Below are 12,049 nucleotides of genomic sequence, written 5' to 3'. Positions count from 1 at the left end.
CCCAAACCCGCTCAGAAAAGAAACTATGCTCCCCTACACACACACGCACACACACTCGGGCCTGCAGAGGAAACATAATTTACTCCTGTCCAACTCTTCTAGGTCATGCAGACCCTTGCATTCGATGCTGGCTTCAGCTGTTTTCATCACAACTTTCACTGGAAGAACAGTTCTCTGCCAAGTTGCCATGTATCTCTTCTCAGCTCCACAGTCCTCAGGATAAAAATCTGTTTGGTTCTTTTTTTATTTTTTAATGTTACTCAGAATAGATTTTTCTCTACTCAGATCATTTAGCAACATTCCTTATCCCACCAATCGCTTTACCCAAAGTACCTCCCTGCTATGAGCATCCCAAAGCTTGCCAGGGTTCTTCCAGACTCCCGTGCATCCCCATTCGCAAGTCTCCCTCCACTTGACCTCTTTTCACTGAAGACGAGGAGCCTGGGGCTCGACTGGGGACAAGAACAGGCTGGTAGAAAGAGGGGTCGCTCCTCATCACAGGCAGAATAATACTCCCTCGTCACGTGTTCACGCCCTTCCCAGAAATCTGTAAATACGTTACATTACACAGCCAAGGGATTAAGGTCCATAAAGAGCTGACCATACACTAGGGTCTACCCAGGTGGGCCCAATATGATCACCAGGGTCCTCAAAGTGGAAGAGGGAGGCAGAGGGGGAGAGAGAGCAGAGCCATATCACAGGACAGGAACTTGGCCCACGATTGCTGGGTTGGCCACGAAACGAAAAACATGGGCGCCCTCTGGAAGCCGGAAGGGGCAAGGAAACAATTCTCCCCGGCTGCTCCAGAAGGGAAAGGAGTCCTGAGAACAGCCTGATGTCAGCCCAGGGAGACGTGTTTCTGACTTCTTACCTCCAGAACCGCCCGATAATAAGTTTATGTTGTTTTAAGGCACTAAACTTGTGGTAATTTGTTACAGCGGGACTAGGAAAGTAATACACTCTATATGGGAATGTTACATAATCACTGAGGGGCTCCTGCACATCTGTCAGCCTGTAAACAGGCCTCTGAGGTAGGGACACTATTTCCGAGGGGACCAGAGGCGGCAGTGCTCTGCCTCCTTTCTGACACATGAGGAATTAAATGCCCTATACCAGAAGACCTTAGTTATACAAACAACTGGTCAGATCCAAAGAATGAACTCCAGTATCAGAGGATTCAGGCAGAGGCCCAAATTCAGGATCTTAGAAGTTGTCCCACGAGCTATTGTCATATCAGGTCTTCATCTGTCACCGACTGACCTTTTAAGGGTTTAGAGGCCTCCTGAGACATAAGCAGGCTGTATGTAAGAGAGGATACCTGGGGGCCCACGTGAGCACAAGGTTGCAAATCAATTCAACCCAAAGTTGCGTACGTATATAGTTGGGTTTTTATTTTCTGTGCCGCTATGAAGGAAGCTTCTTGAGAGCAGGATCTTTGTCTCATATGTGACACCTGGCACATTCTAGATGCACAGTAACTCCGTGCTGGGAACCGAGTGGATTTTCCTCTGAGGGACTCACTGGTAGGAACAGCCTTTTAGCCTTTCCAAGCCGAGCCCACCCCCAGCTCTGACATCCCCCTGCTCCAGACACCCTCCCTCCTTGACTCCCACCATCGTTAGAGCCCCCATCGGGCGTCCAACTCGTGCATCTTCCCCGAGGGAGAGCACTGTGGATCTGCACACGCACTGAGTCGGGTTTGTCCCTTAAAAAGCACATCCCCGGAAAATGAAAGGCGTTTCATTTTCTCCGTGGACGTGCATCCAAGTCTGATACCGGGGGTGCGAGACGTGTACTCGTCCCTGCCAGTGCTCCTAGACCCGCAAGCGCAGAGGGGATGCGGGACGCTGCTCCGTGGGAAGCCTGGCTTCTCTCCGAGGGCCAGCCCCTCTGCGGAGCGCCGCGGCGCGCCCGGCCCGCCCGGGGCGGGAGATCCCCGCCGCGCCGCCTCCCCGCCAGCGCCCGGCGCCCAGGGAAGCCCCGGCGGCTCCCACCACCCGGCCCGGCCGGGAGCTCCCCGCGCCGCCGCCGCCGCCCGCGCCCCAGCGCACGCCCCGCGCTCTGCAGCCGCCCTTCGCGTCCTCCGGGCCCGACCCCGGCCCTGCCTCCCGCCCCCCGCGCTCCGCGTCCGCTCAGCCCGCCGCAAAGAGTTAAGACCCCGCTCCCCAGACTCCTCTGGCGGCTGCAAGTCCCCGGTCCCCGCTCGCCGCTCCTGATTGGCTGAGCTCCTGTCAGTAGTAAAAAAGTATCAGATAGCAAACTTGGGACCTTCATAAAGGCGTGGTGGTGATACTCCGCAATCGCTGGCAGCCGATGACATCAGCCAAGAACGCCTGGGATGCCGCTGCTCCTGGCCAAACTCAGAGGAGGAGGAGGGTCCTGCTGGCTAAGAGTTAATTAGCCCCGCACAGCGAGGGGGGAGCCGCCAGTTTTCTGGGGACACTGGTTTCGGTCACTGGCTGCCACTGTACTCCTACCCAGGGGAGCTCACGGAGAGTTGGATGAATTCTGGGTTGTTAGCTGCGGTCAGCTGGGCTCCTGGGAGCCTGTTCCTGGTGGAAAACAGGGGGCGTCTGGCAAAGGGACCAGCGGCTCGCTGAGACTCAACATGACACTCCTGGGGTCTGAGCACTCTTTGCTGATTAGGAGCAAGTTCAGATCAGGTAGGGCTAAGGCATTTAGCATTCCTTCTTCAACTTTCCTCTTCTGCACTTCTCAGCTCTAGACTGGCTTTACAATAAATGTTTCAAAGCCTGCCGTGGCTACTTTAGTGTCGTTCCCCAAAAGCACATTTTGGAAGTGAAAAATTTTCTTTGACTTTGGGGGCCTTTAATGTCTTCCATTTTAAGTACTTTTGAGTTGTTGAGTGTGGTTTTTGTTTGCGAAAAGCCCAATCTTTTCATTTTATCTTTTTCTCTGTACCTGTGAATAGAATTTTTGGAGGGGTACCTCCGAAAGGAACAACTTGGGAAATGAACAAATAAGGGATTTCAAGTTTGAGAGCTGCCTAATATCAGTTATAACTGCTGAGAAGATGAACCTGAGGCTGTGTATTAGATGCAGGGGTCACTTAAAATGTAGCTAATCCAAACAAATGTATTTCCCAAAAAAGTCACTTGGGGGAAGTAAAAATAGCAAATTTGGAGCACACCAAGTATTTAAAATGACATCACTGTAGAACAAAAAAAGGCCAGTGCCACAAATATTTTTTCCCAAACCATCTGATATTTATAAATGGAGAATTTTCCCCCAAATTTCTACGTCAGTAGCGCATAGAGAAACTTCTCAAAGGACGCTGAGTGAAGGTGAGTGGAAGGGAGAGACGGGAATTCTTACTGCTCCTCACCAAGGGTTGGTGTAGGCGCCCGAGGAAGGTGGTGACGTGTGGGTGTCCACACGCAGACAGGGAGACACTCGTCTTCTTCAGTTCTTCGTCAATAGTTCTGTGTATAATACTGGTTTTATAAAAGTAGTAACAAACTGCTCAATAAATGGCAGAACTCCTACTTAGAAGATGGATTAACATTCCACGTGACAGGTGTTAGAAGGATGCTGGCACTGTTTGCTAAGTTTTCCTTGGCCCTTCTAAATGGGACCACTCAGTGTTTCACTTGGGAAGGATGTTTCCAACATGAGAAGAGTGGATGCTGGAAAGTAAGGATCGTCTGTGACTTCCTTCGATTCTCCTGGCTTTTAGATGTCTGTGGGGTCAGTTGGAGATTTTCTTAGGCTCTGTTCTGTTGAAATGAGATGAAACGTCGACAGCTTAGGTGGCCACAAGATTCAGTGCCCTGAAGCTCTGGGGAGGGGAGTCTGCCAGGCCCTGGGTTCAGCAGTGGCTTAAAGTCCTTCCTCTCCTTTCCATGGTGAGGTGAGGTGGTTGGTCTGTTAATCCGCTAGAGACATTGCCACTGCTTTGTAATTTGGTGAAAACTGCAAGGCAACACTGCCACCTTTCTGAAGCAGAGAGGATGCAGATCTGTTTTGCAAGAAGCTGTGTTCATTTCAAGTGCACCCTTGTCAGTTTTGTGTGGGAGGCAGAGGAGGGGCTGGTTTGTCTCTCAAAGGATTTGCTGAGGTGCTTGATAGTAGAATTGCAAAACAGACTTATCAAAGGAATCCTTCCTTCAGCCAACATGCAGAGGAGAGGGAAGACAGTTTGCACTGCTCCTAATTCCTGTCTTAGTGGTTGGTGGAGTCCTGGTGTCCCCCAGGTAGACCCTGCAGCTTCGGAGAATTCCAATCGCCACTTCGCCTTTTTTTTTTTTTTCTAAGTTTGGATAAGTTTTTGTGTCATGGAAAGGGAAACCTCAGGAAAACACAATCTCAAAGCAGACAGGCATGCTTAATCCTTCACCTTGGATAAATGGGGAAGCTGGGGTCTGGAAATAGACAAAGTGGTTTGGTCACCTGAGATGCAAGGGATTGGTCATCTCCTGAAAGATAGAGAAGAAAAACAAGCAGAATGTAAAACTACATAAATGTCATGTTGAGGATGGTAATTATTCTTCCCGGAGATAATTACAGCCATAGCTGCACCAACACAGCAGTGTGGTGGCAGCATGCTAACTAGAGGGCCGGGCTCTTCCTAAGGAACTTGGTTTATTTTGTGGCTGATGATGGATAAGGAAGGCCTCTTCTCTGTTTTGATTTCTCTCTCTCTCTCTGTTTTCTTTTCCTTCTTTTCTTTCATGAGTTACTCAAAGTGTAAACTCATATAACTCTTTCCATTTCTCTGCTGTTTGCTTTGATGGTAGAACTTGTGTTCCATATTTCATTAAAAACATTTCAAAAAATAAATGAAACTAAATTGCTCTCTGATCATAGCAAGACTCCCCGTTATAGGGCTTGTTTATAAGCGGCCAGATGATGCCTTCCACTCTGAAATTGACATGTATGGCAACAGCGTCCAATCGGCTTGGTATAATCTGTGTTTAGGTGACCTTGTTATTAAGCACAAAATCGTGCTACGGGAGCAGTGATCTGTGAAAGTTTGCAGGTAGGGACATGTTTAGTGATATAAATTCATCTTATTTGGGAGGCTGCAGGGTTTCATGGTTGAGTGTGTAGGGTCCAGCGCCAAACTAGCTGGGTTTTTAGGAGGCACCTCTTCTTACTAGCCATATAACCTTGAACCTTAGGTAAACTACACAATTCTCTCTGCCTCATTTTGCCTCATTTGAGTAATGAGGATGATCATAGGGTTGTTGTGAGGATTAAATGTGATTACATAAGTAGAGCACTTAGAAAAATGCCTGGCACTTAGTAAGCCCTCAAAAAAATGTTGTTCCATTATGAATATTATTAGGCAGCTGGATCCGGCGTTGGTCACTTCCTTTCTGAGTCCTGGTTACTTAATCTGTAAATGTCAAGGTTGGACTAGGTGATCTCTCAGACTCTTTAGGAACATTTTATGCTTCTCTGAAAATGCGTAAAGATTGGGAACAAGCAAAATTGTGATTGGCCTGTGTGGGACTTGGGCATAAATGGTAGGCAGTTTACATAAATGCGATAATGAGCATTACTTTTAAACTAACCACATTTTTACCGTTTTTAATCTTCTCACTGTTCTTTTGTCAATATCTGTAATCAGTATCACTGTCAACAATTTTCCTCAATAACATAATCCTTGTGTCAACAAAACATGAAGGTTCGTATATATGTATGTATACACACATGCACAAAGGATCAAAAAGAGAGAGAGAGGGGTCCATTAATGGATTTCGCTTCTCAGGAACTGTTATGTTTCTTTCGTTTCTTTCTCTTTTTCTCCTCTTCTTACTCAAACAGCCTGTGCAAAGGCAGACTCTGGAATCTGCCATGACTTTGCCTTCATCCCCCACAAATTTAGGGTTGTCAAATTCAGCAGATAAAAATACAGAATGCCCAGTGAAATTTGAACTTCAGATAAACAAGGATTAATTTTTTGCATATTGTCATATTGGGGACACAATTTTATCTGAAATCTAAATTGAACTAGGCATTCTATATATTGTCTGGCAACCCTACCTACAATCTGAGCAGTCTTTGATCTACACTCTCTGCTGTGCCATCCAATATCCCACCAAACTCTTGAGATTCTGGGTGCCCAAAGACTCCTCAAAATGCACAATTTGCATCTTAGGCATAAAAGCAGGAGACTCAGAATGAGGGGATGGGGTGCCATGAGCATGAACTCTGGTTCCTCTAGGGTAGAGCCAGCCAACACCACATTCTTCTACTTCCAGCAACATCCAGGGACAGGCCTCCAGAGTCTGCGATTACTGTTTGTCCTTCCAGAGAAAGCAAGGGACATCTAAGGGCTCCGAAGGTTGTCCTCTCTGTGCCTTCTCTGTCCTCCATCCTTCAGATCCCCTAAAGGACTACTGATTTCTGCTTTAAGCTAGATCCTTAACATCTGTGGGACTGGATTTTCTCTGCTATGAATCGAGGAGATTGAACTAAGAGTTGGATGTGACACTATTGAAGAAATTTCCACTGTGATCTCAAGAGAAGCCCAGGCTCTGGCCCTCCCATCACTGTGAGTTAGTTTTGTAACCTAGGACAAATCATTTAACCTAGAAGAGTGCCTTATTACGTGTTACGGGAAAGGTACTCTTCTAGGCTAAATGATTTGTCCTAGGCTATAAAACAAATTATATATATATTTAGCTAATTTAATTGACCTCTTTAGATCTCATTTTTGTCATCTACAAAATAGAAGAGTTTGACTGATTCATCTCTAAAGTTGCTTTCAGCCCTAAGATTTGATATTTTTCCAAGTGAATGGCCCTGAGTATTTTTGTAAAGTTTTGAAGACTGTGGGTTTCATAAAAGCATTACCATGACGTTTTGAACTGTTGTATTCTCAGGGAACTGGACATAGAGTACATGCTTAATAGATATTTTTTGAATGGATGATTGAATAATTCACACCCATCTTCGTAATTAACACGGTATTCTAAGAAGATCATTTCAATTGCTTCATAGGCTCAGTCAAACTTTCAATAACAGCTTTTGGATGTGAAGCCTATGGGAGCACAAGTATCTTGACTATTCCCCAATTCCATCTTGCTACTGAAATGACCAGTAGAATATTTTAAAAGTTTGAGAAAACTCGTTTCATTAAAATCTTTCAGGAAGTTCTACTAGCTGTAATCAGAATAGGAGGAAGTGGAGGGCTAATTGTCACTCTGGGCTTCTGCACAAACCCTTCATAGCTGAACTTCTTCCTTCCTTTGCTGACAGCTGCTAATTCCCTTCTCAGCAGCAGCATTAGTCTCTTGTTGCTGCTGTAGCAAATGACCACAAACTTAAACAGCACAAATTTATTCTCTAAGAGTTACAGAAGTCAGAAGTCTGAAAGGGTCTCACTGGGCTAAAATCAAGGTGTTGGCAGGGCTTCGTTCCTTTTGGAGGCTCCAAATGAGAATCTGTTTCCTTGTCCTTTCTAGATTCTAGAGGTACCTGCATCCCTTGGCTTGTTGCCCCTTCCAACATCATCAGCGACAGCAGTGTAGCATCTTCAGATCTCTCTCTGACTTCCGCTCTTCTGCTTCTGTCTTCCATATTTAAAGAATCTTGTGATTCCACTGGCCTCATCCAGGATAATCTCCCTGTTTTAAGGTCAGCTGATTAGCAACATAAATTCCCTCTGCAGCCTTGATTCCCTTATGCCTTTTGTCTCAGTCAGCGTGGGCTGCTACAGCAACATATCATAGACTGGGCGACAAAACAACAGAAATTGATTTTCTCACAGTTTGGAGGCTGGGAGGCTGAGAGCAGGGTGCCCAAATGGTTAGGTTCTCTTGGGAGCTCTCTTCCTGGCTTGCAGATGGCTGCCTTCTTGCTGTGTCCTCACATGGCAGAGAGAGAGAGAGAACCAGAAAGAAAAAGAGAGGAGAGACAGAGAGCAGTCTCTGGTGTTTCTCTCATAAGGACACTAATCCCATCATGAGGGCCCCACCCTCACGACCTCCTCTAAACCTGATGATTTCCCTAAGGCCTGATCTCCAAATAGCATCACAGTGGGGCTTAGGGTTGCAACATGAGAATTTAGTGGGGGACAAAATTCAGTCCATAGGACCATGAAGGTAACATATTCATGGGTCCCAGGGATGGGGATGTGGACATCTTTGGGAGGGCCATTATTCTGCCTATGACAGCACCTTCCATTATGGCATTCCCAACTTCCACAACTCCACAACACCTCTGTCCTGCAGACTTTGTTCTAGCCATAATCCCAGTGATTTCCCTATCGTGGTCCACAGAAGACTAATTCCACAGGATGTTAACACTTGTGCAGCAGGAAATTTAAAAAAGAGGGAGGCAGAGATACTGAAAAATTAAATTGGATTTTTTCTTTTTCTTTTTTTTTTGAGGAAGATTAGCCCTGAACTATCATCCGCTGCCAATCCTCCTCTTTTTGCTGAGGAAGATTGGCCCTGAGCTAACATCTGTGCCCACTTTCCTCTACTTTATATGTGGGACGCCTGCCTCAGCATGGTTTGACAAGCTGGGCGTAGGTCCGCGTCCAGGATCCAAATCAGCGAACCCTGGGCTGCCAAAGCAGAGCACATAAACTTAACCACTATGCCGCTGGGCCGTCCCTAAATTAGATTTTTTAACTACAGAATTTCTCAAAGACTTTAGTATTTCTAATGTATTTGTGAACTTCTAAAAGGCAGTGATTCCCAAACGTGTTTCACCTTTATTCACATAGCATCCCATAGGGCAGGTTTAAGTGGACAAACACGTTGTGGAAAATTCTGCTCTGAACAGAGAAGCTCACAGTTTCCACAGTGGTTTATTTAATGGGGTTAATCTCTATGTGCGGGCTGCTGGCAAGCCCTCCCCACCCACCCAGGTGAGAACTCCCCTGATTTTCTTTCCTGCGTGCTTATTTGCGTGTTGGCTCACTCTTTCACTCCTCAAACCTCTGTTCTTTATTGGTGCCAGGCACCAATGCCCCACCCCAGGATATCCATCGTAGGGTTATAATCCCTGTCCGCAAGAGTTCGCAGGCAACCTGGAAAATGCTGGATGAGAGTTATCTATTTATTAATTCACTCATTCGGCAAATATCTCTCCGTGTTTCCCTTGTAATGGAGACTGCCAGGAGCTGGGGACACAACTGGGGAGCAGAAAAGACACATTCCATGTCCTCATGTGGAATATTAGAACTCACCTTCTAATACTCTATTCTGTGCATGCTTCCGGCAAACTGTGCCTTCAGAAGTCCACGTGAGAACACAGTTAGCTGGACCTGAAAAGATGAGGGTATTTTAATTCCTAAATGGGAATTAAAAATCTTTTTTAAAAACCAAGGGACTTTCAGGGTCTGGCTTGGGCCAGCTGCTTTAGACAACTGATCTGGCCTCATGTCCGACTGCATTGGACTTATTCACGTACCAAGTGGCCTTCCCTCACCTCTTATTTACTATACAAGAGCCCCCACCTCCCCTCCAGCCCCCAGATCCTCTCTGCCTTATTTTTATCCATAGCTCTTATCACTGCCCCGCATATAAACGTGTTACTTGCTTCTTTGTTTATTTGCCCATGAGGGCTGGAAGTTTTGTTTGTTTTGTTCGTTTCCGCTGCTTTATTCTCTGGCACCTAGAACAGTGATTGGCATAGAGAAGGCACCATGAAATATGCATTGTAAATGCATTTTATTCTTCCCTCAAAGAATTTCAAAAGCAATAAAAGTAAATAATATGTGTTTTAATATACTTTTAGGCATGTGCGTGTTAAGACTAGAAAAAAGATGAATTTGAATGCAAAATTCAGACAACTGGTTACCTCTGGAGTGGGAGAGGCAAGATGAGGAGATGGGGTAGCCCGAAGTCAGAAAAAGGTTATTGGTAATGTTCTTAAGTAAGGCAGTGGTTGCATGCATGTTTATTATTAAGCAAATTAATTAAACAATGTTCATTCGTGGGTCAATGATGACAGTGTGACAGTGCAACATGGACTAAGGATTAGGTTAATCCAATTTTGTGTACCTGAGGTCCTTTATAAAAAAAGCTTTTTAAGACCAGAAAGAGTAGCATTCATCTTTTATCTACTACAATATGACAGACACAGTCAGTAAGAGTTTATCAAATTAGATTGAACCAAATTGAATGGATTCTAATCTAATTGGATTAAGTTAGAGAATAGCAGAGTCCCTGGCAGAAGCAGAAGTGCTCAACCCCAAGGTTAGAATTTTACATACTTCAAAAAAGCCAAAACTGAATAGGAGATGCTGGAGCATCGCTTGACCTTTCAGCTCCTTTATTTCCATCTTTTTAGCAAGAACTCACCGGTCATCTAGCAGATGGTAACCAGCTATTTTGCAGCTCTGCCCAGATCGGGCAGGAGGAGCCAGCAGGTGCGTTTCACAGGTGTCTGCCTTCCCAGGCTCATTCCCGCGCTCCCACGGGCTGAGCGACGGTGGGAGCCCATCACCCGCTCTCTGAGTCCATGACCTTGGGAAAGTCAGCTCAGCTCCCTAGACCTTTGCTTCCATTACTGATAAAATGATTCATGCCGTTTGTGAAAGAAAGACGTTCCTAGAGTTATTGAGGGTTTCTTTTACAGAAAGAAGTCTCTAGTCCCCCTGTGGGAAGGAATTACTTGACCTGGTGGCATGTCAATTGCACAGGAGAGAAGCGTGGAGTAATTAAAAGGTTTTGATGAACATAAATAAGATTTAAAAACAACAACAACCATTAGCCAAATAATAGTTTCGCAGCCTTACGATTTTGGTACTTGGATTTCCAATGTTATTAAGCGGTAGTGTTGGGGTTTTTTGCCAGCAATTTGCACTAACTTCTCTTCTGATATCGTCCAGAATCACTGGTAAATCACGCTTTACTTAGCTAATCTTGGATCATCATTCTTAGATAGAATACGAAGTTCTCCAGATTTTGTTACAATAAAATGCATCATTTATTCCCAGAAATTTAGAATAAATAAGGCTGGTTCCTGGCTTTTATTCTCATGGAGCACAGCAAAGTGTCCTCTGGAGCCACTGAAGGAGGAATAATTTCTTTGTTTCTTTTCTCCTGTTAGTTTCAGGGAAGGTGAATTCTCCCATTTCCCTATAGACACTATTCGGCTACTCCTCTCACGTTTCAGTCACTCCAGTTGACACTTGCTGTATTCGGCCGCCTTAGGTCGTCAGAGGAGCAGTAGAATTCTAGCAGTAGAGACAGCGCATTAAGCCATTGTAGTATCGTGAAATGTATTTACTGGGTTCCCTCATGTGTAGGAATTTACCCATCACTAGGCATGTGTAGCAATGCTGAGTGAATACACAATCTCTGAAATACTTAGTATGTCTTGCCTAGCACCTCTTGTCTGGCACCCCAGTTTGAACAAACGCCCTCAATCGGCATCTCTTTTCTCTCAGCCTCTTAAGTGGTACAAAGTCATCCATTCTTTCTCATAAAATATAGTCAAATAGCCCCAGGAAATGTCCCCATTGCATAGATAAGGTGAAATGACAGGAAAATACCCCATAAACTGTTCTGCCTTTCCTATTTCCAGAAACTCTGTCCCTTCAGGAAGTCGCTCCCCTTTGTTCTCCTCAGGACTGGTTGGGCTGGTTTCTCGGTCTGAGGTAAAGTTCCACATGGGACTTTTTGATGCTCAAGCTCCAGATGGGGCAATAAGGTTCCAAAACAGGCTAAATCCAGAAAATGCTTTTCCACATTAATTGTGCAATAATCTCCTCAATACTTAAATGTCTTCACTATTTTGTGTCTCTTCCTGTCCTTGTCCAGATGTGTAAAGAATTTTACAAAGTTTCAGTCACAGCATATGTGTACGTTATACCCAGCCTTTTTATCAGGAAGTGTAATGTCCTAAGTTGTTTTTCAAGCTGCTACATAGCAACATAATTCTTGTTTTGAGGGCTGTATCATATTCCACCAAGTGAGTATGTAATAATTTGCTAAACCTTCCCCACTCATATTGGAAAATTAAGCCAGTTATAATTTTTATATTATAAGTAACACGACTGTGAAAATCTGTATGCACACAGCCTTTTTCTTACTCTGGGTTGTTTTATAGGATACTCACTTTT

At 45.1% G+C, this 12,049-nt stretch overlaps 1 protein-coding gene across 5 annotated transcripts in view; it reads left to right on the top strand.

Annotated features, from left to right (window-relative positions):
* The first annotated feature begins 2,301 nt into the window (after nt 1-2,301).
* MYOCD (myocardin) overlaps nt 2,302-12,049 on the top strand; it is a 95,552-nt gene continuing 85,804 nt past the window's right edge. For 3 of the 5 annotated variants that reach the window (XM_046677887.1, XM_046677886.1, XM_046677885.1), the window contains exon 1: nt 2,302-2,663. In XM_046677887.1, coding sequence (XP_046533843.1) covers nt 2,609-2,663 — 55 coding nt within the window. In that variant the 5' untranslated portion in view covers nt 2,302-2,608. Of the gene's footprint in view, nt 2,664-3,237; nt 3,306-12,049 lie in introns of those variants that run through there. The other 2 variants (XM_046677888.1, XM_046677889.1) reach the window with 2 other exon arrangements.

Source organism: Equus quagga, chromosome 11 (genome assembly GCF_021613505.1).
Source record: "Equus quagga isolate Etosha38 chromosome 11, UCLA_HA_Equagga_1.0, whole genome shotgun sequence".
Lineage (NCBI taxonomy): Eukaryota > Metazoa > Chordata > Mammalia > Perissodactyla > Equidae > Equus > Equus quagga.
Note: the sequence above shows the minus strand (reverse complement) of the source record. Positions and strands in the feature narration are given on the sequence as shown.